General features: G+C 52.8%; 12 protein-coding genes across 12 annotated transcripts; 6 read left to right on the top strand and 6 right to left on the bottom strand.

The window, feature by feature from the left end:
- Window positions 1–409: 409 nt before the first annotated feature.
- On the bottom strand, window positions 410–1,666 carry N7459_001174 (uncharacterized protein; the record flags this gene model as incomplete). Its single annotated transcript, XM_056940359.1, has 1 exon — window positions 410–1,666. One exon carries the CDS (start codon window positions 1,664–1,666, stop codon window positions 410–412), a length of 1,257 nt encoding a protein of 418 aa, XP_056804639.1.
- Window positions 1,667–2,220: 554 nt separating this feature from the next.
- N7459_001173 (NmrA-like family protein) lies at window positions 2,221–3,147 on the bottom strand (the record flags this gene model as incomplete). The annotated part of the gene is made up of 1 exon (XM_056940358.1): window positions 2,221–3,147. The coding sequence occupies one exon, from the start codon at window positions 3,145–3,147 to the stop codon at window positions 2,221–2,223; it is 927 nt and encodes a 308-aa protein (XP_056804638.1).
- A 480-nt stretch (window positions 3,148–3,627) lies between these two features.
- faeB-2 (putative feruloyl esterase) lies at window positions 3,628–5,256 on the bottom strand (the record flags this gene model as incomplete). Its single annotated transcript, XM_056940357.1, has 1 exon — window positions 3,628–5,256. One exon carries the CDS (start codon window positions 5,254–5,256, stop codon window positions 3,628–3,630), a length of 1,629 nt encoding a protein of 542 aa, XP_056804637.1.
- Window positions 5,257–5,904: 648 nt separating this feature from the next.
- On the bottom strand, window positions 5,905–6,300 carry N7459_001171 (uncharacterized protein; the record flags this gene model as incomplete). The annotated part of the gene is made up of 1 exon (XM_056940356.1): window positions 5,905–6,300. One exon carries the CDS (start codon window positions 6,298–6,300, stop codon window positions 5,905–5,907), a length of 396 nt encoding a protein of 131 aa, XP_056804636.1.
- A 220-nt stretch (window positions 6,301–6,520) lies between these two features.
- Window positions 6,521–6,958, bottom strand: N7459_001170 (uncharacterized protein; the record flags this gene model as incomplete). The annotated part of the gene is made up of 1 exon (XM_056940355.1): window positions 6,521–6,958. One exon carries the CDS (start codon window positions 6,956–6,958, stop codon window positions 6,521–6,523), a length of 438 nt encoding a protein of 145 aa, XP_056804635.1.
- Window positions 6,959–8,405: 1,447 nt separating this feature from the next.
- Window positions 8,406–10,221, top strand: N7459_001169 (uncharacterized protein; the record flags this gene model as incomplete). The annotated part of the gene is made up of 3 exons (XM_056940354.1): window positions 8,406–8,620; window positions 8,690–9,092; window positions 9,322–10,221. 3 exons carry the CDS (start codon window positions 8,406–8,408, stop codon window positions 10,219–10,221), a joined length of 1,518 nt encoding a protein of 505 aa, XP_056804634.1.
- A 505-nt stretch (window positions 10,222–10,726) lies between these two features.
- Window positions 10,727–12,536, top strand: N7459_001168 (uncharacterized protein; the record flags this gene model as incomplete). Its single annotated transcript, XM_056940353.1, has 2 exons — window positions 10,727–12,044; window positions 12,103–12,536. 2 exons carry the CDS (start codon window positions 10,727–10,729, stop codon window positions 12,534–12,536), a joined length of 1,752 nt encoding a protein of 583 aa, XP_056804633.1.
- Window positions 12,537–13,253: 717 nt separating this feature from the next.
- Window positions 13,254–15,073, top strand: N7459_001167 (uncharacterized protein; the record flags this gene model as incomplete). Its single annotated transcript, XM_056940352.1, has 2 exons — window positions 13,254–13,569; window positions 13,635–15,073. 2 exons carry the CDS (start codon window positions 13,254–13,256, stop codon window positions 15,071–15,073), a joined length of 1,755 nt encoding a protein of 584 aa, XP_056804632.1.
- A 914-nt stretch (window positions 15,074–15,987) lies between these two features.
- Window positions 15,988–17,907, top strand: N7459_001166 (uncharacterized protein; the record flags this gene model as incomplete). Its single annotated transcript, XM_056940351.1, has 1 exon — window positions 15,988–17,907. One exon carries the CDS (start codon window positions 15,988–15,990, stop codon window positions 17,905–17,907), a length of 1,920 nt encoding a protein of 639 aa, XP_056804631.1.
- A 285-nt stretch (window positions 17,908–18,192) lies between these two features.
- Window positions 18,193–18,866, bottom strand: N7459_001165 (uncharacterized protein; the record flags this gene model as incomplete). The annotated part of the gene is made up of 2 exons (XM_056940350.1): window positions 18,193–18,519; window positions 18,582–18,866. 2 exons carry the CDS (start codon window positions 18,864–18,866, stop codon window positions 18,193–18,195), a joined length of 612 nt encoding a protein of 203 aa, XP_056804630.1.
- A 605-nt stretch (window positions 18,867–19,471) lies between these two features.
- On the top strand, window positions 19,472–21,368 carry N7459_001164 (nucleic acid/nucleotide deaminase domain-containing protein; the record flags this gene model as incomplete). Its single annotated transcript, XM_056940349.1, has 2 exons — window positions 19,472–19,856; window positions 19,897–21,368. Coding segments are annotated over 2 exons (1,857 nt in total), but the record flags the coding sequence as incomplete, so codon positions are not given.
- Window positions 21,369–22,211: 843 nt separating this feature from the next.
- Window positions 22,212–23,795, top strand: N7459_001163 (uncharacterized protein; the record flags this gene model as incomplete). The annotated part of the gene is made up of 1 exon (XM_056940348.1): window positions 22,212–23,795. One exon carries the CDS (start codon window positions 22,212–22,214, stop codon window positions 23,793–23,795), a length of 1,584 nt encoding a protein of 527 aa, XP_056804628.1.
- Window positions 23,796–24,244: the final 449 nt, after the last annotated feature.

The following is a 24,244-nucleotide window of genomic DNA, read 5'->3' as shown; positions in this document are numbered from 1 at the left end:
CACGGACAACTAGAGATGCTGGTCTCGGTTGAGTTCGCTCCGTGGAAAGGCATTGACTAGCGGACTTTGCTGTATATTGTACATCCTAACTTACCAAGGCACTCGAGGGAATCTGTTCATGCAACTAAGAGATTGGGCGGGAACAGAGATGAGAGCTACAGAAAAACTGCCTTTTTGTGTCATGCCATATGTACCAGACATCACAGAATGTATGAACCGGGTGAGTGGCAGGCATCGTGTCGTCATCAACACATCAGAGGGATATCAAATTGCAAACATAGGGGGTAATCAAAGAGTCTTTTCAGGTCGTGAGCAGTGCCAGAACAAAAGAAATTCATCACGAAGCAAAGGGAAGAGAGAAAAAACTCCGAGGAAACAGAAAGCCACAGAGCCGCCCTTGTCACTGCGTCTACTCCTCGACTTGATCCGCCCAAGTGCCAGAGACCGGCGACATGGTGGACTCGAGCTTTTCCATTGTAGGCGGTGCTGCGGTGGTAACTGGGGCCGCTGCAGGTCCGGGCTCTGGTTTCTTTGTTGCCGGAAGGGAAGGAAAACTGGCTTCATCATGCACGGAAGGTGCAGTGGTCTTTGCATCGGTCGTCTCTGACAGGTCTCGAGAAGACGCCCTTTCTCCGCGCGATCCACGGCCACGGCCACCACGACCTCCACGCCCTCGTCCTCGACTACCGTGGTCACTGACAGCATCGCTCGAACGTCCATTATCAAAGTCCCGTCGTACATACCCAGACACGCCGCCGTGCATGCCTCGTCGGAACTGGCTCCCGCCACCGCGCAGGTTATAGTCTTCCTCGCGTTTTTCGGAATCCCACTCGCGGCCCGTTTGGGCATTGAGCTTGCGCTGGCGATTCTGCTCCCGTTCATTGTCCATGACTCGTCGATTCGCTAGTTCCTGGCGTCGCTTCTTTGCTGCAATCTGCTCTCGCTCCAAGAACGAGGCCTGGTCAGCCTCGGCGCGCGCATGAGCGGCGGCTTTCTTGGCGGCGTTCTCTTTCGCTGCGGCTATGCGCTTGGAGAGCTCTTCTTCGGTGAGCTTGGGCTGGGAAGGATTAGTCCACATCCATCCACGTGCAGCCATTGAGCCTAGGAGTGCTCTTACCTTCCTGACACCACCTGTAGCACTGCGGTCTCCACGCACAGCAGGTACACGTTGCGGCTCCGCGCCATTGGCAATCAAGACCTCCCCCTTGTCCTCTTCCTCCAGGCCGGGCTGCTCCTTTGGTCCATCTTGCGGGGCTTCGGGGATGGCGGTCTCAGCTTCTTGATCGCCCTCAGGCTCTGGGGCTTTCGGACGACCCTTGCTCTTGCTTCGGGGACTCTCGGCTCTCTTTGGATCAGCGAAGATCGAGTCTTGCAGACCACCGCGGCCTCCTTTTCCCCGGCCTCGTCCACGGCCACGACCTCGTTCTCCCCCACGGCCTCGCGGGGCAGTGTCTCCGCGTGGGGAGGGCTGATTCTCGACTGGCGACACTTCTTTCGAGGGAGAAGCCACTGGCGCTGGCACTGACTCAGGCTCAGGCTCGGGCTCGGGCTTTGCGATCACTGCCTCCGTTTGAGCCTGCTGCTCTTCCGCGGAAACCGGGATAATCTCGTCATCAAACAAGTCGTCAGCGCCGCGGGTTTGCGCGAACTCGTCAATGTCAGCCATGGTAAGGGCGTGCGATGGTGATGCAAAAAATGAAACCGGTAGATCGGGGTTTGTACCAAGCTCGACGCACGGGGGTAGTCGCGTCTACACTCCGAGGGGTAGCTTCGCTTGGGGGCGAAGAAGGGTGATCCGTGCGGAGACTAGGGACGCTAAACCGGGGGCGCCAGGGCTAGCGTGAGTGGATCATGGGCTTTCAAGCAATACTGAACAGTTTCTTGGACCAAGAGTGGAACGAGACAATCGCAGCGAGCTGCAAGTCCAACCGCTTGGCTGTGATGAATCTCACTTCTCCGGGCGGTGTGTTTCTGCCGATGATGACGCTATGCAGGAGCAGCTGCCCAGCTGTGAAGCATCCACTAGTTCAACGGAAGGTTGGCAAAACGCTGTTTCTCCTTAATGCCAGTGTTGCTGGCAAGGTATTTCTAATTCAACGATGTGATATACAGCTCGGATGTCCTGCTACAACTTGGGGACTGGTGCAATTTCTTTTTGGCAATTTTGGCTGCAATTCTCTAGTCCCAGCTGGTTTCGCCCATTGTGATTCATGCAAAGATCTAAGCCTCCAACATTTGCTTGTTCTCTGCGATCCATTGCTCAAACCGGACGGGGTCCTTCTGGGTATACTTCTGGATATTACCCGCAGCCTCCTGGTAGGTCGGGGCTCTGAAAAAGGCACCGGGAGTCTCGGTCACATCATTCACAAGCCACTCGGCGACTGGTGGAGGAATACCATGCTGTTTGAATCCATCCACAGCCTCTTCCTTCGGGATAGTGGTGACTTTGATCTCCTTCCCCAACACCCGACCGACATGGCCCAAAGCATCGCGAACCGACATTCTCTCCGGACCAACCAGCCCAACAATGTGTCCATTGGTACTGTGTGCCAGGACTGCACCCGCGACCTGTCCGATATCGTAGGGCGAGATCCAGTCGAACTCGGCCTCGGGATTGGCATGCCGGACCACTGCATCTTCCTTCACAATATCATTCTTCATCATATGCAAGTTGCTTGCGAAGTAGGCCGGCCGCACTGCGACGAAAGCGTCTTTTCCAAATACGTCTTCCAGCACCAGCTCGATCTGTGCATGCACCCACGGAATGAAATCCGAGGGCGGCACAGCCCGTGCATCGCCGCGATGCGGAGAACTATCAATAGCGTAGCTACTCAAGAAAACCACGAACTCGATGCCGGCCTCCTTGAGTGCTTCGATAGAAGAGCGCATGTGGTCCGACGTGCCGAACGCAGCGTAGATGAAGGCGAACTTGGCGCCTGTCTGCTGGACGGCAGCCCGGATGGTCTCGGGGTTGGTCAAGTCCGCTTGAACTCTTTCGGCAGAGATGCCACTGAGGATAGGGATAGGTTTGGAGGGGTCTCGCATGGCCAGAGAGACCTTTGCGCCCTCCTGGTGGGCTTTGAGTGCGGCGGAGGACCCCACGGCGCCTGTTGCGCCGAAGATTATCACATTGCGAGTGGCAGGCATGGTAGAAAGATAGGAAGAGATACCAGTTCAAGGCAGCGCGGATGAAGGGATGGGTATTTGCGGACGAAATCTAATGGATGGTTCTTGCAGGGGCAGCGGTGCCCTATTTATCAGTGTCCGCATGCCAGACACGGGCGGTGTATGATGTGCAACAAGGCTGCTTGGCCTCGTCCGGAATTAAGACATGTCCGGCCGAATGTGCAACGTCGAGCGCCAGTGTATACTGCCTGGATAGAAAGTTCTCGTCCATCAACTCGCTGGATTAAGGACCGATATCGCCGACAGCGCAAAGACCCACCCGTCGGCCGACGTTTTCTAGAGGCCAATGAGCTGGTAGCTTTCCACAACACAAGACATAGGGACTGCTGAAATTGCAACAGGGACATTGAACCCGTCTGCGGTGAGATTCACTCACTGATTACTAGCTAAAGATGAAATTGACAAGTGATATGGATTATATGGAGGGCCGAGCGCATCGATTCAGACACATTCCCACGAATTCTCATCAGTATAGTTTCCAGGGCCCTTGAACACATTCCGTCGGGGATAGCGGCAATGCTTGCGACGGTATTCAACAGTTGATCCAACCCCATCGGCAAACTTAGCTCCACGAACAGTCTCCGGTGGAACACCTTGCTCCACCCACCTGACCATAGCCATGAGGACATTGTCTTCAGGATCACTCCCTGCGTAGGTGTTGACACCCTGACCGATGCCATAGGCGCCATCGCCACCCTGACAATGACCCATACCGCTGATGGTGAAGAAGCGGTAGAACTCATCGAGCTGGGATGGGGGAAGGTTCATGGTCTCCGCGACATGCGAGTAGTACCACTTGGAGTCTTCGGAGCTAATGAGCTGATCTTGCATGCCGTGGTAGTGAAGAACCTTCCCACCGGTCTTTTGGAAGGGAGACAGGTCGCCATCCCAAGTCTGGATGTTGTATGGATTCTGGGCCAGCGCGACAGCGGCATCTTGGACCGTCCAGTTCTTGCCACTCCAGGATGGGTTGTTGTGGACCACGTAGCGATACCAGTCCAGACTGTAGGAAAAGGGCTCGCCATTGTACATGATGGGCGCGGCCAAGGTCTCGGAACCCGGCTGCATGCGAGGGTAGAGCAAAGTGCCATTCACGCCATACAGAGGGGACAGAACCTGCTGAGCCGTGTGAACCTGGCTGCTGGTCAGACAGCTTGACGAATTCGAAGCATTAGGTGCACAGATCAGAGTTTCGAGTATGGGAAAGCAGAGGTCGGGGTCTTCGATAATGCCGTCTTTCGCTCCGTCGATACTGTCACACTGCCGAAGGATCTCTTCATGAACCACCTTCCACTCAGCAGTGGTAAGGAACGTGCCAGAGGAAGGAGACCCCGTAATGGGGTAAAAATGGGCACTCCAGGAAAGCAGATTGACAAAATTGATCGCAGGGGAACCGGCCACCACCCCATCAAAGTCATGAGGATATTTCTGGATTGACTTCCAGCCCTGTCGGCCCCCGGTTGAGCATCCCATGTAGTAACTCTTGTTGAAACCCTCGTCATAGAATGACTTGGTGAGTTCCTTGCCGATCACAACCCCAGTATGTATGGAACGATACGCAAAGTCCTCCAGGACTTCGGGATGGTGATAAAACGGTTTGCCCGATGTTCCGTTGTGACCGTTGTTAGCTCCGACAGTAGCAAACCCAAATTGAGCCGTGTAAGCAAGATCATAGTATTGAATGCCTGTGGACGTTAGCGAGAAGGCACGCTCGTAGCGTTCAATTGGAGACCTACACCCCGAAAGACCCCCATTGCCAGTGCTCAGGAAACGGCCTTTGAATTTGCGGGGAAGCCAGGCCTCAAGTGTGATTTGACTGCTGGCGGAGGTGTTCACAGCCATTGCGACTCGGCAGAGATCCGCCGAGACGGCTTGATATGACGCATCGCAGCTTGCTGGGTTGTCTGGTAGGGAGAGATTTGTGCCCCCTTGCACGTATTCAGCAAAATTGACCTTGACATTGGGGATATTGATTGTATTGGCAAACTGTGCACACTTGGTCTGGAAAACATCCTGGCTAGCATCAGCCACGGAGCCCAAGGCGAGGAGGAAGAGAAAAAGTCGAGCCATATTGAGCAATTAGGCCGAATCCAGTTAAAAGGGCACACGAAGCAAGAACCACTGCGAATGCAAGCTATATAGCTCGAACCCACTATAGTGCACTTGATTAAGCCCATCGGCGCGGCAGCGTTGATCGGGAGATAGGACGACACAGGTCGGCAAGTACAATCCAAGCCTTTCCCGTTCATGGCCCTAGAGACGACGCGAGGCGAAGGAAAGGAATAGCCGAAGATAACCCGGCACCGGTGGGGGGTGGCGATATCGCGAGAACAAATTGGACGAGGAGCGGGACGAAACGAGGAAACCATAAGTGCGGGCGAACGAACACTATTGACAAGAAGAGGCAGGGATAGCGATGATCAGGAAAAGTCGAGGTAAGGCAAAACTAGGCGGAAATTCTAGAGGAGATACAAGGAATCCGGGGTCTCCACATATGCGGGGGTTCTCACCATCGTAATCATCCATGGATGTCCTATAATGATGTTGTAATCCGGGATGCTGCATGCACTCCGCAACCTGCACCTCCATGGCTTTTGAGATCGGCATTGCCATCTGCAAATAGTCCCGAGGTGCTCTGATGCCTAGGCTCCCGGGAGTGTGTGAGTAAACAGAAGCCGACGCGTGCGGATTGGAGTATCCATACCGGATTAGTGGCTGCTACAGGGGCCTCAGTCCCTCCAGCAGGGCCTCTATTTCCTTGATCTCCTGGATGATCATGTTTCTTTCAAGGAGCATGGCTTCTCCTTCATCGAACAATGAGCGATATTGTTGCATCAGCTCGTGATGGACTAGAGGCGTCCTCGCCTGCCGCTGTTGCAGGGCTTGGGCGCGCGCGTTGAAATCATCATAGTGTCGATGGAGAGATTGAAGACGGTGAGCTAATGCTTCCGTTCGAAATTCAGCACTTTCCACCTGGACTTCCAAGGCAGCGACACCCTCCAGAGGACCGATTGACACCCAGTGCATGAGGTAGGCTGTCATCATCCATGAAACGCCGAGCACGAAGAGAAGTGCTTGAGCCAAGCGCAGGACAAAACAATCATCCAGAGCCATCGTGGCAATGGGAGCAATGAGGGAGATTGGAAAGGAAGAGAGAAGTGGTTGTGGGAGGAATGAGATGAGAGTAGGATGGATTGTTTGCTGAGAAGATACGGGTGGCTTCAAGGTCGGCTTTACCAAAACAGAAGAGACAGAACCACGCCAATTCTTATTCTCCAGTGCCACATTCCTTTCTCTCGCTACATGTCATTCCCGCAAGCGATATTCGTCGAACCTATTCTGTGACTACCGCAGCGCGGTGTAGTTCCCTTTCCTTCCGATCCAAAGCCGCAATTGCGCGCAGAAATTCCCCCAGTTCCCATCCAAGACGTCCCACTTCCACCCTCGCCGGGGTGATTCGCCGTGCTCGGTATGGCAATCCTTGGGCTTGGTATGATTTAGTCGCCTGCCAGGCCCTGGTGGTCTGCAAAAGATGAAGTTCTCTGATGAGCTTATCGTAGATGCGAATGGATGCCTGTAGCTCTTCTTGGATAGCATGGCCCCATTCGAGTGCCCGCTTGTGTTTCCGATCAAGCGCTGCGCGCTGATTGTCGATCAATAGACGATGTTCCCTCCTCTCTGTGGTATCATGCTGGTAGTGGTGATCGATGAACTTCCCAAGAAGAAAGGTGGCCAAGATATGGAGGACCAGGAGCATCACGTATTCAATCATGGTGAGCTAATGCGATAGCCGATATGAACAGCGTGATGTTCGACGCGTAGATTCAGGGAGACTGGAGGGAGGACAAACCCCTCGAGGGTAATTTCTGGTGAGAACGGGGATGCAGAGATGGCAGAGGGAGGATGTGATGGGCTAGAAATGATGGAGGGCAAACAAATCCACCGAGACTCACTGAGCTCGATGGAGTTTCCCATGGAAGCTTGGAATGCTATATTTGGTGCACCCGCACTGCGGATGAGTTCGCGATGCTGACTTGACCGAGTTACAGGGGCTTAAAGCGGTTTGTATAGTTAATACATTCCCATTAGAACCTTCTAGTTCCAACTTCGGCTGCTATTTCGTTTTTTGAAGCCTCCCGCCAGACGCCCCACTTGACCCAACATCTGACCAAATATTGGAGTTCCCACGAAGTCTACGAATGGCATCTCATTAGCTGCAGGATCTGGATGAATCTTCCTAGAAAAATGAGTATAGTATACCAATGCAGAGAGTAGATCTTGACAAACCCAACGTAAGGAGTCCACGGGTGCCATAAGCTCTAGGCCCAGCCCAGAGCCCGAGGTCTCCAAACCTATGAGAGTAGGTTGAATGGCCAATGGAAAACCATCTGGTAGATATGATGGTATTCTCAAAGCGCTTCTATATCGACTAGTGCTTGGTTTGCTTTCTCTCTCTCTCTCTCTTCAGTGCGGCTAGTTTCTTCGGTTTCGGCCGTGGTCCTCTCCCCAGCTTAGATCTCTGTATTTCTTCTATTTCCCCCCTCCGTCTATGAGCTTGTCTTCGCATCCGACAGGGTCCTGCGACATTGTCGTCCATGAGCATTGATTACTTGGGCTCTCTTCCTGATCTATTGCAAGTGCCATCGCCTGCGCATGAATGGCAAGAACCACTTCTCTTCCAGAATCATCTATTATTTCTCCTTTTACTGTAGGTACTCCATCCTGCCACCGAGCTCTCTGCTTGACTCCGAAAATTTTCTGTCTCCAGCCAAAAATCCCTTTAGCGCTCTTTTCTTTCCTATAGACTTTCCCAGATTGCGTGTTCCATCTGCTCTCCTACTTAGACCAATCTTAAAAAAAGGCGGTTGAAGTTCCTGTAATTGGGAGGTGACTTTGGGAATCTGATGGTGGATGTCTTGTATGTGAGGCAGCCACCCCGGCGGCGCTATTTTTGGTACGTGGATGATAACAGAAGCCTTTCTATTATTCCGGCAAAAAGGACGGATGTTCGGAAAGCTGAGAAATGGACTTTCTTTGTTTGTTCTTTCTTGCCGTCGCGCTGCAACATAAATACCCGTCAATAAGCCCTCGGCATCGAGTCTTTTCTCAAGTTCAAATTTCCTTCCTCCACCCAGCTTCTAGTCACCATTTCATTTTTCTTCTCTCACTCGCTATTTTCCGTCTCGCCGACTGGGTCAGGTTCTTTAAACACCAATAACATGGACGGCGCGAGTGGTCAAAAGCGGAAAGCGAGTAAATCGCCTGAGCCTCGCCCGTCAAAGAAAAAAGACGGGAAACCCCCTAGTCGAGGCCAGAAATACCGGAAGAACATCAAGCCTTACGAAAGATGGGATCTTAAAGGAAAGGGCCCGATCACGGAGTATAGTAAAGTCCCCGCGGGCTGGATTTCTGAAGACTATGATCTTGACGAAGAGTAAGCGGCTACTTACCCCGAGGCTCCACCCAACATGGTTTTAGTCAAGAGCTTACCATAAATCTTCAGAGACATCCAAGGTAATATTGAGAGATGCAAGGAACGAATCGAGGATGGAATCATGCCCCAGTGGTGGGAAACCAAGCTGGCGAGATACCAGGAAGTCAAAGATCGAATGGATCGAATGACGGCTGCAGATCCTGGGCTCAGTTTGGAAGTTGTCGTGCGTTTGAACCATCTCGACGCCATCAAAAAAGACTTACAGAAGGCTGGTGATAAACTTGAGCAGCTGCCAAATGTGGAGGCCATCATGGACGCGTATAGAGCGAAGAAGTTGGCCTGGACACCTGGGTTGGTCACCTATTGGTCTCGGGGAAAGAAGATCTGTGATGGACCGAAGAAATTCGACTGGAAGGAGTTCGACCAGTACAGCGATGGGCAGAAGGGCCAAAAGGGCTTCTGGGTTGAAGGGGTAAGTTGACGTGTACCTTGAAAGACCATAGATTGGCCAATGCAGTCTCTCACCTCCACTCCAGTTGAATGGACCCGGGGCTATGCCTATGTTTCCCGTCTTTGCCGCAAACAAGAAATCCCTTACTGTAGAGCCGATGGATGCACAATTCTTGCATATGGTGTGATATACCCCGAAGTACTTCCAGTCAACTCGAATGCTGATTTCACCCGTTATCCCTTACTGGTAGATTGATTTCACATTGAGAGTTCCAAATCCTGCTGTCCACTACAGCAACGGTGTCAAAAACGGTGCCGGCAATGGAGCTGTCAATGGGGATGGCAGTGGAGGAAGCCATGGAGACGAGAGCATCACATGGGAATTCATCGACGATACCGGATCTGCGATAATGGTTCTGTATGAAGAAGATCTCACAAGGCTTGAGAATAAAAGCCAACAGGCAGCAAGATTGATGGGGTATTTCACCGGGGTAGGTGTGTTCGGCGCTCTAACACTCGCATCCTACAAGCTGGAGGTCACCATTCGGAATGACGATGGGAATAATATGGTCGACTGGGTCCCGATCCAAGTCGCCATCAAGCCAGGGTCTCGGGTCGGGGACAACTTTCGAATCAGTGGCCCATGGATGAGACATCGATTTTTCGTTGGAACTTCGCCGAACAACACCGGGATGTTATACATCAGCCGAAACAAGGCAGGACTTGTACGCGAGCTCCCGGCATTTCCAGAGGATGCAGTGCCAAACGCTCCGGCCGAGATTGCGCCCACTCCGAATGCCTTGAAAGCGTATATTTTCGGCCACTTTTTGGGACCGAATCTGTTCACCGACAGGTCGACCGCGACGGGGCCCATTGAAGGTAGTGAATCGAGTGGGACGTGGGAAACGGTATATACGACGACTCCGTTGGGCCCCATGCGCACTCAACGGCCGGTGGAGGAGGGCGGCGACCCAGAGCAACACACGACGTCTTATATCGGCTCGGGGTCGGCGAAGACAACTCCAATTGGTGGAGGAATGATACCTCCTGCTGCGCCAGTTGAGCCCAAAGGGGAAGCGAGTGGCCCACCCAGTTGGTCACCATTCGATGGAGACGGAGCAAATGATGATGCTGAGATGAAAGACGCGTAGGGGAGCAGAAGCAGTATGGATATTGATTTTTCCTATATATATTAGACGCACGTTGTACTGAATTATTGCGAACCGTCTTACTTTCGTATTCCAAGGTAGAGACCAGAGTGACAGTCTTCCATGGATCCAAAGTGGATTAGACCCATGGATCGCTCTCAGAGATATTCTTAGCAGGCAACGATCATATAGGACAGATCAGTCGTTCGTGCTGCTTGAAATGCAGATTTGTAGAAGATAGACGCATAGATGGTCCCCAAGACACAACGGTATAAATCCAAACTAGTGGGTTGCCTCAGGCTGGCTGTCAAACCACTTTTTGGGAGATCATCCACTTCTTCCACCTTCCACCTTTCACCTTCCTCGCCTCCACGACACGTTCAACCTTACTTTCCACCCGCCTTTTGCCTCTCACAGCTTGAAATTCGCTTGCGTCTCTCTTCACCTCAACTGGTGTTCGACCTGAACAAGCAGGCATACTGGGTCGCAGTGCCATCTCCCCTTGATCATGGGTTCCGTGGTTGAGATCGACCCTGATGGCGACCTAATGGTCATTCTGTCTAAGCCTAAGAGCTCCTTTGAGTCTTATCGATCTTTCGCGTCACTGGATAAAAGCACCTTCAAGCCCTCGACCCTATCAAACACTAACGACCAGTCTCCAAGCCTCTTTGGTACAAATTTCCAGGCCCCACGCCTCTTCGACACTAACACCCCGCCCACAAGCCTCTTCGGTACAAATCCCCAGGTCCCGAGCCTCTTTGGCACTGATACCCAGGCTCCAAGATCCACAAACACCAATACCCGTGGCCAAAGCCTCTTCGGCACTGACACCCGGCGTCCAAGCCTCTTCGGTACGAATTTCCGGGTCCCAAGGCTCTTCGACACTGACATCCAGGCCTCAAGCTCCTCGGATACCAATACTCGGGCCCCAAGCCTCTTTGGCACTGACGCCCCGCCCACAAGCCTCTTCGGCACTGACACTCATGTTCCAAGCTCCTCAAATTCCAATACCCGTGGCCAAAGCCTCTTTGGCACCGACGCCCAGCGTCCAAGCCTCTTCGGTACTGACACTCAGGTCCGAAACTACTCGAATACCAATACTCAGGCCCCAAGCCTCTTTGGCACTGACGCCCCGCCCACAAGCCTCTTCGGCACTGACACTCAGGTCCCAAGCTCCTCAAATTCCAATACCCGTGGCCAAAGCCTCTTTCGCACTGACGCCCAGCGTCCAAGACTCTTTGGTACAAATTTTCGGGTGCCACGCCTCTTCGACACTGACAGCCAGCCCCCTAGCCTCTTCGGCACTGACTCTCAGGTCCCAAGCCCCTCAAATACCAATACTCGGGCCCCAGGCTCCTTCGACGCCGACACTCAGTCCTCATATACCAACAGCATGTTCACAAGCTTCTCAGCTCGCGCGGTTCAATTCAAGGTTTCCTCAAAGCATCTTATTTTGGCTTGTCCTCGTTTCAAAAGGATGCTTTCTGGAGAATGGCTCGAGGCCAATACAGTCCACGCAGATGGGTGCCGTCATGTCGTAATAGAAGGCTTTGATACCCGAAGCCTTGAGATTGTACTAAATGCTCTTCATGGCAAGAACCGGAAGGTCCCAAGAGCAGTTGATATCCGTCTCCTGACTGACATCGCCGTGTTGGTTGACGATCTTGAATGCCATGAGGAGATAGAGGTATTCTCGCAATCATGGATTACTCAACTCAGACGCGAGCTGCCCGCTAAATGGACGATGACGCTGGTTCCCTGGATTTTCGTGAGCTTTACCTTTAACAAACCCGACATTTACACCCAGGCTACTCGCACAGCAATACGTTATGCTCCCGGCAAAATAAACCCCTGGGGCTTGCCTCTACGATTCACAACATACAGTAAAGCTTCTAAGTATCAGTAACCCTGGAATGGTGCACGTCACTGACTCTTGCATTGCAGATGAGCTGAACCTTCGACGGGAACGCGCTATTCAGAACGCCATCTCTTATGGCAAAGATGTCACGACTCAGCTCTTAGAAGGGAAAGCTGGTTGTACCCTTGCATGCCAGTCAATCCTTCTTGGGGCCTGGATGAAGGGGCTGCTGTCACTCAACATTCTAGAGGCTCCAAAAAGCCCGTACACAGGACTCGCCGTTTCTCAGCTCCATCAAGCCATGCGCAAAATTCAGTGCCCAAAGTGGGGCTCGGAAAGTAGGACTTACCTTGGTGAGATAAGCTATGACAAGCATAGATGTGACTTCGACGCCTTCACAAGTCACATCGGTCGATTGTACGACTCGATAGACGGTCTGACGGATCTAGTCAAGAGTTGAAAGGGGGCACAAGGGTCCAAGTGAATTTTTGGTCTTTCCTGGTCGGCTTGAACCATTCAACTTTAGTCGATGCGAAGACGTCTCGCACCTAGCATCACAAAGTAAAGTACTTTTCAAGGGCGAATTCTATGGGGAGTGAATTTTTTCTCAGTAAGGAGACCACAATAGATAATATCTATGGTATCCCGATCAGTATTCTTTCTCCTCAATTCGGCCGCTCCGCTCTACTGAATGTTCTCCCAGACCAGATATATCGGTAGTTCGCACAAGACCAGATACTGGAGAACCCGAAGCCCCAACCCCTATAGCCCCCTAATGGCCCCGGTTCACTTGTTATGCAAAAATAGTGCCTACCTGGGTACATGCCTAGTTGATTATGTCTGGGAGTATCTGCGAAGAACGTATCATCCAAGTGGAGTGTTGAACACTCTAGCTTCTGAACGTACTAACCACTGATTTCGACCTCGGGCTCTAAATACAAGGCCAAAGAATGGAACCAGGACAAGTGGATGGCTGTTGCCCTGTTGCTGCGTCTCGACGCAACATTTGAATTCTCCAGACTCTGGGCGTAGTGAGATATGTATCCAGATGTGGAATTTGGGCGAATCGTAGATTGACTATCTTGGTTCACCGAATTAATGACATTTTCTCTTTTTCCGAGGGGGACTACATAGATGTACATTATGTCGTTACAACTGAGTTAACTACTAGCTTGCAATGATCCACATCGGTCGGCCCGGCAGTTCTCCGCACGCCATCGCCAACTTTCCCTCCGATTTGCTCCCCGAGCAAGTCACTCGAAAAAGAGTCGACCTCACCGGCGGAAAAACGGCGACCACAGTGCAAGGTGCAATGTCTTCCGATGAGTCTGCCAGAGCTGCGGCGACGGAACAGACTCCTTTGCTCCGCGACAATCCCTCCGTCGATGCTCGCCCGGCGGAGGGACAGGAACCACTGGCAGAGGAGCCCAGCACCAAGGAACTGATCCTGATCCTGAGCAGCATTTGGCTGGGTGTCTTCTTGGCTGCTCTAGGTACGCGAATCCATACTGGACATTTCCATTGACCCAGTATATACTGACGGGCTCATATTTGGCAGACACGACCATCGTTGCGACGCTGTCAGCCCCCATTTCGTCCTCCTTCAACTCGCTCTCGCTGCTCTCATGGCTGGCTACCTCCTATCTGATCTCCAATGCTGCATGCCAGCCTATCAGTGGCCGATTAACTGATATATACTCGCGACGCTGGGGGTTGGTTTGCTCGAATATCTTCTTCGCTCTGGGCAACTTGATCTGTGGCTTGGCGAAGACGGAGTGGGCCATCATCCTGGGCCGCGTGGTCGCTGGCATCGGCGGCGGTGGATACTTAGTGATCTCGACTTTCGTCATCTCAGACTTGGTTCCTCTTCGGAAGCGAGGCATCTGGCAAGGGGTTGGGAATATTTGTTATGGTGCTGGGAGCGGACTTGGGGGCGTCTTCGGTGGTTGGATCAATGACACACTGGGATGGCGCTGGGCATTTCTGATCCAAATCCCCTTCCTGCTGATCTCCTGCATCTTGGTCGCGGTCAAGATCAAGATCCCCGTCAAAGAGACCGACGAGGCCAAGATCAAGCGCGTGGACTTTCTCGGCGCTATCACTCTGGTTCTAGCCCTGGTTACGCTGCTGCTGGGACTCAACACTGGCGGTAACCAGGTACCATGGACTCACCCGCTGGTTCTCACGTCGCTGCCTCTGTCCGTCGTGTTCCTGGGCCTCTTCATCTACGTGGAAACTCGTGTCGCGTTGGAGCCGATCGTACCCGTGAAGCTACTTCTAGACCGCACGGTGGCAGCGGCATGTCTGACAAATTGGTTCACCACAATGACTGTCTTTGGTCTGCTCTTTTATCTCCCGCTCTACTTTCAAGTGCAAGGCCTGTCGGCCACTGCCGCTGGAGTCCGTCTGATCCCACAGGCGATTGGGACTTCGCTCGGGTCCCTAGGCTGTGGATTCATCATGCGAGCTAGTGGTCGCTACAAGCTCCTCGGGTCAATTGCTGTGGCACTGCAAGCCGCTTCATGCGCATTGATTTGTACTTTGGATCTGTCCACGCCTTGGTGGCTGCCATTCCCCTACTTCCTTTTGCAGGGTGTTTCATACGGCAGCATATTGACGGTCACACTGGTCGCGCTGATCTCGGCGGTGGATCACCAACATCATGCAGTGGTCACGTCTATCTCATATGCCTTCCGCAGCACCGGTAGCACGATTGGGGTGACGGTTGCGTCTACGGTGTTCCAAAACACCCTGAACGTTGGGCTATGGGCGCGGTTTGGTGGTCGCAAGCACGCGGCGGAGATTATCTCGCGGCTCCGCGATAGCTTGGATGAGATTTTCAAGTTGCCAGAGGACTGGGTCACCGGTGTGCTTGATGCTTATATGAACTCGCTGCGGGCGGTTTTCCTGACACTGCTGGGATTGGCTGTGCTGGCGGCGCTGAGTAGCCTAGCTATGCGCGAGCACAAATTGCATAACAATCTGGCTCGACGGTGAGCAGTATGGACCGTGCGATAGGGGGTGAGAGATATCCTGTCATTTGTGGTGTTGATGGTGCTCGCTAGAAAACTGAGCCTATACATAGACCGTACACAGAATGAGCTATACCGTCAAAATATTCAGCGTCTCACTCCTGGAAAAATGGTAGTTTTCTCAGAAAGCATTCCAGGGAAGGGATGACTCGGTGAAGGCTAGATGAAACCAACCTTGGTTGACTAGATGATATACTGATGTACTAGGCCAGATGTATTCAGTGCTAGATCATCATGACATAGTATTGCGTCGCACCTGATTGGGCGCATCGCGGAGACACTTTGACCGCCCGCGGAGCTACTCCAATCATCGCAACTCGCTGCACGGCTGCCCGCCTCTAGCCGGGTCTGGTCACTAACGCTGGTGTCTCCGAGTCTCCGTTCATTGGCAGCTCTCGCTGCAGGCCCCTTCGGCATCTCCTGATCTCGTCCTTGAAGCTCTGCAGTGTCATGTGCTGCGGAAGTGGACGTGGCGACGCACCTCCAGATCAAACCAAAGTACCCAGCCAACGCAGACAGCTACACCGCTCGGGCGCCTCAAGAGATAGGATCAGAGCGACTTGCGACGGTGACACGACGCACCTGGACCCGGTGGATTCGTTTCGCTATCATTGGGGCCCAGTTACCGCTTCGATTGCCCGATCCCCAGCCCGAAACTACTGTCGGATAAGCACTTAAAGCGTTACAGGATAATTGCCTCCTACCTCTTTTTCTTCCTCGCGCATTTTCTCGGGCGATCTCGACTTTCTCCTCGTCCCTACTGCTTCTCGCCCTCTTCTACAAGTCGAACTGATTCCCCGTCTTACCTTCCACCGGCGATCATTCCATACTTCACTGGGCATTCCTGCACCCTCTTTGCCACCTGGCACCCATCCTGGCATGGCAGTTGGTTTTCCGTTCGACCCGATCAAATACAGCATTCGTAATAGCACCATCAATAGCACCGAGGTGGCGCCAAAATCTCCGATGGAGGCAGATGGTGACGGCGAGGAAACGGTGATCGGCAATGAAGAAGGTTATCGGGTCTGCCCCGACCCGGCCGCGAGGAATGCAGCTTCGCGCCGGCGGCGTCGGCGGCTCCTTCTCTCGACGGACAGCGCCTTCGCCGGCTCCGTGCTTCCTTCGCTTGTACACAACCCTTACATTGAGCTGCGTCTGATTACCGATGAACCCTCGGCCCTGCTGGCAGGCACGAACAAAATCCCCCATTATATGGACACAGTGGACAGTCAGACATTCGATAAGAAGACTGGGGCACGGAAATGGCTCAAGGCCAAAACAGCTGAGCTCTGCGAGTGGGCTGATATGCTCTTGGTCGCTCCGATCGATGCGGGAGCCCTGGGCTCGATGTTGTCCGGGTTGACGAACACGTTGACCCTGGCTCTCCTCCGCGGCTGGGTTTCTACCAAACCCGTGATCCTCATTCCCGGCATGACTGTGTCAGAATGGGACCATCCGTTGAGCTCTCGACAGTTGGATGAGATCAATCGTTTTTGGCCATGCGTTCGGGTTGTGAAGCCCGTGCTCTGGGAGTCCAACGGGCCTGAGGATCTGACATTGCTTCCATGGAACGGGTTGCACGACATGCATCGGGCGCTAGAGGAGGGTCTAGATTTGCCACAATGGGAGACGTCTCTTGCCAAAGCGGCCGGTATGAAAAGCGGCATAAATGCAGCCCAGTCACCTTCGAACCCGATCCTTTCCTCAGCAAAGACTTCTCGCAGTGACCCAGAGTCAGCACTCCGCTATTTGCAAAAACACTGGCCAAACACTGAACTGAAGGCCCGGTCCTTGCCCCTTGAGCTCTGGCTTAACGTATTTGAGGACCAGCTGAGAGATTGGGAAACTGCCAAAGCTGTGGGCATCCCTACCAATATCCCTGTCCCTCAAGAGTGGCAGAACCACTTGCTTAAAATGTCCACACCAGCTTCGCTGGAATACACCATTCTCCGAGGCTCATTTGCCGCCATCAAGAAACGGATCGACGGGCTGCCTCGGTGGAAACCTCTGTCAGATCTTGCCTGCCATCTCATTGTAAAATTCTCCCGCACCGATATCCTTTCTTATCTCACTGAAAATCACTTGGACCTTCTCTGGACGACCTCTCGGTTGACCAACATCCCCTACCGTGCATCTGCGATCTACGGCAACCCAACCGTTCTCACCTGGTGGCGCGATGCCCCTGCATTGCCCAACAAAGAATACATGGCTGATGCCATGGACGGTGCTTCTCGCGCCGGCTTGATTAACGTCCTCAACTGGTGGCTACACTCGGGTCTTCCTCTTCGATACTCCGAGCGTGCCCTCGAGTCAGCCAGCGCAGAGGGCCGAGTTGCAGTTCTGGATTGGTGGAAGTCCGCATCAGCAAATGCCCCCAGTCACCATCCCCTTCCTCTCAAAGTGGGCAAATCGGTTCTCCTGGCGGCGCAGTCTGGTCGTACGGCTTCTCTTGCTTGGTGGGATGCATCAGGCATTCCGTATAGCCATGCCGAGCATGTCGCTCGCATAGCCAGTACGCACGGGCATGTCCATGTCCTTGATTTCTGGTACCGATTGAAGGGACCCAAGATGATCTTTGACAATCAGGTTCTCGTGGGACCGACCAAGAACGGGCATGACCACGTCCTTCAATGGTGGAAGGACTGTGGCTTGCGCGTCGAGTTCAAAACATGCGACATCGAAGAAGCACTCGAGGACGCCGTCTCGGGGGCGGATGGCCGCGTCCGGAGCTGGTGGGAGCGCAATGGGCTCAATCTCGGTGTTGGCACCCGAGAGTGGATGAAGACAAAGGTGCTTTAAATTGCATAATGGATTGAATCGGGGTTCGGGGATTTCTTTTGCGTGGGAGTTGGTTCTCACGAGGTTCAGGTTTCTGGCGACAATTGCATTGTATATTGCTGCTTGCCCCCCTCCGTCATTCTTGTTTTGTTTCGACTCACGAGGACGATTATGACCCATAAATACCCATTTGAATATTTCATGGATGCTGTCAAATACATTTCGCGGTCGGCTCTATCTGGGCGCCGAAAATACTCATTTTTTCGCTGTATCTAAATCATCGTCCTTTAAATGTTGGCGACCCCACTACTGCCATTTCTCCACAACCATATGCTTGGCCTCTGCGCCCTTGACGAAATCTCTAATCTTGCTGAATTCCGAGGACGCCTCCGACCCGGCGAAGCCAAGGTGGTCTTCCACCTTGCTCCAGCCGCCGAAGAGCACGTACTCCTCGTCCTCGCCTTCCTTGTCGATGCGCCACCCGCCAGCATACGCAACCAGGGCCTCGTACCCGGCAAGCTGAGGCAACCCGGCCTTGAGAAAATTTTCAAAACCTGCCTTTTTGCTCGGCTCGACGAAGCAGCGCGTGATGCTGACCACCGGCGCCTTGAAGGGTGCGCTGGAGGTCGAGGGCTATGCACGGTGAGTCTGAAGTTCAAGAGTTGCATCGGGACACAACTGGTGGAAAGACTCACGTCAATATCCAAATGGAACATCCATTCCACGTCAATGCCATCCTGCAGCCCAGCCATCACTTTCTGGTTGGTCTCCGAGCGGATCCAGTCCTCTGTGTGCACAGCAACCGACTCCCACCCGCCCAGGATATACCCATAGCTCGAGTCCTCTACCTGCCGCAGCAGATGAGCTGGATGGTTGGAGTACTCGGACTGGGCCTGCTGAGCCTGTTGAAGAAGGATGGACTCGGTGGCTGAAGGATTTCCTGCTTTGTAGCGGAACTGGGCGATCTCGGTGACGGGCATTGTGCAAGGGGGTAGAGTCGATGTCCGATCGTAAGAGAGAAGAGTGATGACTTGAAGCCTCAGTATGCGAAGCGCTGACGGTCTTTTATAGCTGTGGCTCCGGGGTTTGCTGGTCGCTCTTGGGGGCAGCATCCGACGAGAAGCGGAGGCTACTGCGAAGGCAGCCATTTATTGCGTGTCGCATCGCCCCCGCCCCAATTTCTTACACCGGTTAGCGGTCCTCGATAAAGCTGGTTGTGTGAGAATCTAGCTGGTTGTGTGAGAATCTACCAGAATGGATTTCCACGTTTGGATGATCCAGAAGCAAAAAGGGGGCCGACTCTTCGCCGTCCAAAGTACACTCGCGACACGTATAGGTGCATCACTAGGGCCAAACGCAGCGGCGCCAACAGCCAGGGTTAGTATCCAGGAACCACTGAGAGCGCACTCTCCCACCGATGCATCTGTACTGGGATTGTTTGATAGGCAATGATATGTCATTGCCTCCCACCTGGCTATCATGCATGAGCTGCAAGCGCCTAGGATCTTTGCGACTTGATTTATGAGCCCATCCCCTCCAAGATGAGCTGCTTCCGGCGCCCAAGTACCTGCATCCCCGTCCAGCAATGTCACCCAGCACTCAGTCCCCCGCTGTGATATGCGCTGAGAATATCGCTCTCAGCTATTTTCTCGCCGAAGTTCAGAACCCACCGTTGCGAAATCCAGTGTCTTCAACCAGCGACCACGACGAAGGGTACATCTTACCTTTCTCCAAGGAGCGAAAGTTGGCCGAGATTCTGTCTTTTCTGGCAAAACCGAACGATAAACCCACGCATATCCCCGCCATCTGTATTGAGCAGGCTTCCTCTGGCTCTCATTTGAATGTTCTCCTGGCCATCAACAAGAGCACATGGAGTGACGGGAATGTCATTCTTCGCGACCTGAAAGAAAAGCTCGAGGAAATCTTCAAGGTACTGAAGGAGGCACAATACGGTCCGTTGATTCATTCCTGTACCCATATTTTTCCTTCTCTTCTTCTAACAAGCTCCAGGGAAACACCAAGGCCCCGAGATAGAAAAAGCGGTGTTTCGTGCGATCATTAACATGTGCTCTTCTCGCATTCTTTGCAGATTAGGACTGGCCCCCGGTTGGCGCAAAGAGCAGAAGAAACCGATCAACGAGACTCTGAAGGATGCCAGGGCAAGTCTTCAACGTCTGGGACGAGAAAAGCTTCGCAGCCTTGGCTTGATGGCTACTTACGAAGGCTTCATGGGAGCTTCCAAGAGAGCCATCAAGTTGGTCAACATTTGGTCCAACGATTGGGTTGCATCTCGCATAGGCGACCTGGTAGATGGAATCCACCGGCTAGGTCAATTACAAAAATTCAACGAGCTAGTCAACTTACTTTCGCACATGGATTCATCTCAGCGCAAGAGTCTTGTGGATACCATCGGCAAAGTTGCCAGATATCGCGACGCGGCTCGGATTCTCTATCGTGTCGCCAAAAAGTATCCGGTGACTCGAAATATGCAGATAGAGCCTGTGAATCTTCCCCAGGCGGCATTCGACAGAGCCCGCGATCCCGGATACACCCCGAGCCTGCAAACCCTTTTGTCTCGAATTGGTTTTATCAACGGTCATAAACCTAGTGAATCTCAAGCATACCAGACGAACAAGCAAATTTCGCCAGATTCGTTTCTGAAGACAACGCGTCAGATCTTGACAGAAGCCAAGATTCACGCCGAAATCCAACTCCTTGCCTTCTGCGACATTAGAGCACCCGAGCTGTATCCGAGGGTCATTAGTTCCAGCAAAGACGCGTGTTTCCTATGCAATCAGTTCATCGGCCTGCACGGGAAAATGCACACGTGCCGAAGCCATGGAAGGTTATATCATGGCTGGCGATTGCCCCCGATTCTGCAGTTCAAGTCCTTGCAACACAAGTTCAATGATCTATTGATGGGTAATATACGGCAATTACTAGGCGATAGCAAGCGGACGAAACTCCCGTATCCTAATGAGAGTACGCTGCTCACGCTCTCTATTTCGGCAACCACACAAAGCACCATACAAGGTATAACCGAGATAGACAAAGAGCCTGATGCACCAGATGAGGCCCAAACCAAAGCCTCTCCTAATGTCGTCATGTCGGCTCGGTCTGGGGATAGATCCCTAGAGATTGAGACGAGCCCGAATTCAAGAGTCACGACATCAAGCGACTCGGTGGCTGAATATATTGTAAAAGAGGGATTTTCCCAACGCCGAATTTTCAAACCTGGACAGAGATCACCTTTCTTTGTATCCAAATCTCTCGCAGTCCAGGTGGAACTTGACGACATGTCCTCAATGGCCGCCAGATCGCCATCTCCAGGATACAGCATTGAATGGGCAACGCCAGAAAGTATGGAGAAGTCGCCTGATAATAGTTTAGTTGTATATCCGGAGTTTCTCTATCATGAGGAGACCCACGCATTGCCAGAAGACCGCAGTGTCTGCATTGTCGTCAATGATGTGATGTTGAGGGTATCTTTGTATCCATCTCATGAAATCTAGACAGCTTCTTTGTTGTTGGGGGGGGGGGGGGGGGGGTTAGCAGACGGAGGGAATCCAGGTTCGTCCAAGCTCCAAGAAATAGCAATTGATATCCGCACGAACAGTTAAAATTCCTTCCAAAAAGTCATCCATATGGCTATAAAGAAAGTTCGTGGCGCAGTTAACAGTATACTCACCATGATCATCGATTCCCACCGACGAAGCCGGGTCTTAGAAGCAGTCCGCTTCTTGGGGAAGTTCGCGTAGGACTTATCGCCTACGGTGCTGCACAGTGGTGACCTAACAGGCTTAATCGAATCCGTAGCAGATACATAGGTACTATTGTGAGAGTGTACGCTAGTACAAAGGAGAGATTGGAGTGATCACGTAGATCTTCTCTTCTTCTGTTTTCTCAGCATCTACAGACCTATCTACCGTCGCTATCAAAATTATTAATGAAAATCGATCAAGTCACATCTCACGCCGTGCCATAGCCTCAGGAGATTTTGGACCCCTTCTTTCCTCAGCCTCGCGGATCCTCAGGGACGGGAAGGAATCAATGGCCCCCTCATGGACCCTGGATTCCTTATAAGTGGGGAGGTGGTGGGGGAAAGAAGGCTGTAGCAGCCAGACGATCAGCAGTGCCTAGAAACTAAGTAAGTGCCTAGAAACTAAGTACAGGCAGGCACCCGAGGTTTCATTTACTCCCATTGCCTCACGGCTCCTTCAATGACGGACTTACTATGCACGGGGGGCCAAAATATCAGAACCAAATTATAAAGGCCAGGGCTTCGGACGGCTGAGTCCCTATGACCTGTTCATCCATCGTCCATCATGATTCCGTCCCTGGCACTGGTCGCCCTTGTCGTTGGGGCCGCTGCCAACCCCCTGCGCAATATCAAGAACATCGTCGTTTTAGTTCAAGAGAATCGGTCTTTTGACCACCTCGCCGGGAGTCTCAACTACAGCTCCGCCATCGATAACCATGTCAACAACAAAGACAAATACTGCAATCCAGCTAGTGTGGTCAAGGATCTTTCCAACGACTCGACGGTCTGTGCCAAACCTATCGCGGGCAATGTTTCCCCCCAGGACCCCGATCACAGCATCACTGGTGGCAATATGCAGGTCTTTGGCACGTACCATCCGACCATCAATTCCAAGTGCACAATGGACGGCTTCGTTACGGAACAACGGCTCTATTGGAAAAAGGGCGTGGGGAACGACCTCGAAAAGGCCGCCGAGGTGATCAACTACGTACCCCTCGAGAAGATCCCGATCCTCGACGCCCTAGCCCAAAACTACGTGCTGTTCGACCGCTGGTTCGCTGCCATTGCTGGTCCCACAGACGCCAACCGCGCCTACCTGACCTCAGGCACCTCGCACGGCCTCGGCGGGAACGAGAAGGACTTCTACGAGTCGAAGTTGCCCCAGAAATCCATTTTCCAGCAGCTATCGGAGAAAAAAATTACCTGGATCAACTATGAGAATGCCACCACGTCCGATGACCCCTTCCTACCAGATGCTAGTTTCTATAATTGGACCCATAGCACGGGCAAGATCGAGACGAACGTGAAGCCTCTCGACCAATTCTATATAGACGCCGCGGCTGGAAACCTGCCGCAGTTCAGTTATCTTAACCCGGAGTGCTGCAACTATATGTCCCAGCACCCCACGTCACCGCTCAATATGGGTGAGAACTTCATGAAGGGCATATATGAGACCCTCCGAAATTCACCTCAGTGGAAAGAGACCCTCTTTATCTTAACCTGGGACGAGCACGGCGGCTTCGCTGACCACGTTGCGCCGCCTACCGACGTCCCCCAAGGTGACTCCATTCCATACTCAGAGATGGCCGATGGGAAGCAATACACCTACCACTTTGATCGCCTGGGCGTCCGCGTCCCTGCGCTCCTGATTTCCCCCTGGGTGGAAAAGGGCGTGGTCCAGAACAAGCCGAAGGAACAAGACCGCGACTTTACCCACACGTCTATCCTCAAATTCCTCGCCGAGTTCTGGGATCTAGACATGCTTTCGCCACGCGTCGAGTGGTCGCCCTCCTTCAGTCACTTGATCACTAACAAGTTCCGGGATGACACCCCCAAGAAGCTGCCGAATGCCTATGGGTACGGGATCGATGGGAATTCTCCTGGTTGCAGCAAGTCGAAAGGCCAGCATATCTGGGCACGCTGCACACGTACTGATGATGGCAATGGCAATCCGATGCTGGATGTGGCACACTGGAGTAAAGGAGACGACTGGTGCTGGCTTGTTGAGCGAGGAGATGATCAACGGCTCGGCTGCGACAAGGACAGTTCTTATGTGGACGTCAGTGGTCGGGATCTCGTCTGCATGGACCGTGATGTCCCGCATCATGGAGGCTGTGGGACTGGAAAAGGGCAAGCGGAGGAAGATTAGAGACGGATGTCTGGGGAGTTGGTTACAATGTGACTACAAAGGTGCCTAGGTTCGTTATCAGGTTCCTGGAAGGCTCGGCCGTCTAGGCGCTGGTTCCGATAGAACGTAAACCCTAAATGGATATCATCTGAACGACAGGCTAGGAATGATGAAGACGCTAGGTATGACCGACGCTAGTGACAGCCTATGTACGCCCGAACCACAATTAATTGATGCCAAAGCTAGCATTTGATTTGCCCATGCCACATGGGAACGGTGCGTGTGTAAAGGAATCACAGGATCTATGGACGAGTGTGAATGACTTCATAATCTCCGGTTTCAACAAATCATCGGCTACTTCCTTTGTCTACTATGTACTCGCTCACTCTGCGTGGAATTTTACACGGTGTCTCGGATGGCATTCTTGCAGGACTTCTTGCAGGACTCCGATGATCTCTATTCTGGCGGTG

The sequence above is a fragment of the Penicillium hispanicum genome (assembly GCF_028827665.1).
Source record: "Penicillium hispanicum strain IBT 35686 chromosome Unknown utg000001l_segment0_segment0, whole genome shotgun sequence".
Taxonomy (NCBI): Eukaryota; Fungi; Ascomycota; class Eurotiomycetes; order Eurotiales; family Aspergillaceae; genus Penicillium; species Penicillium hispanicum.
The sequence above is the reverse complement of the archived record's forward strand: the minus strand, read 5'-3'. Positions and strand labels throughout refer to the sequence as shown.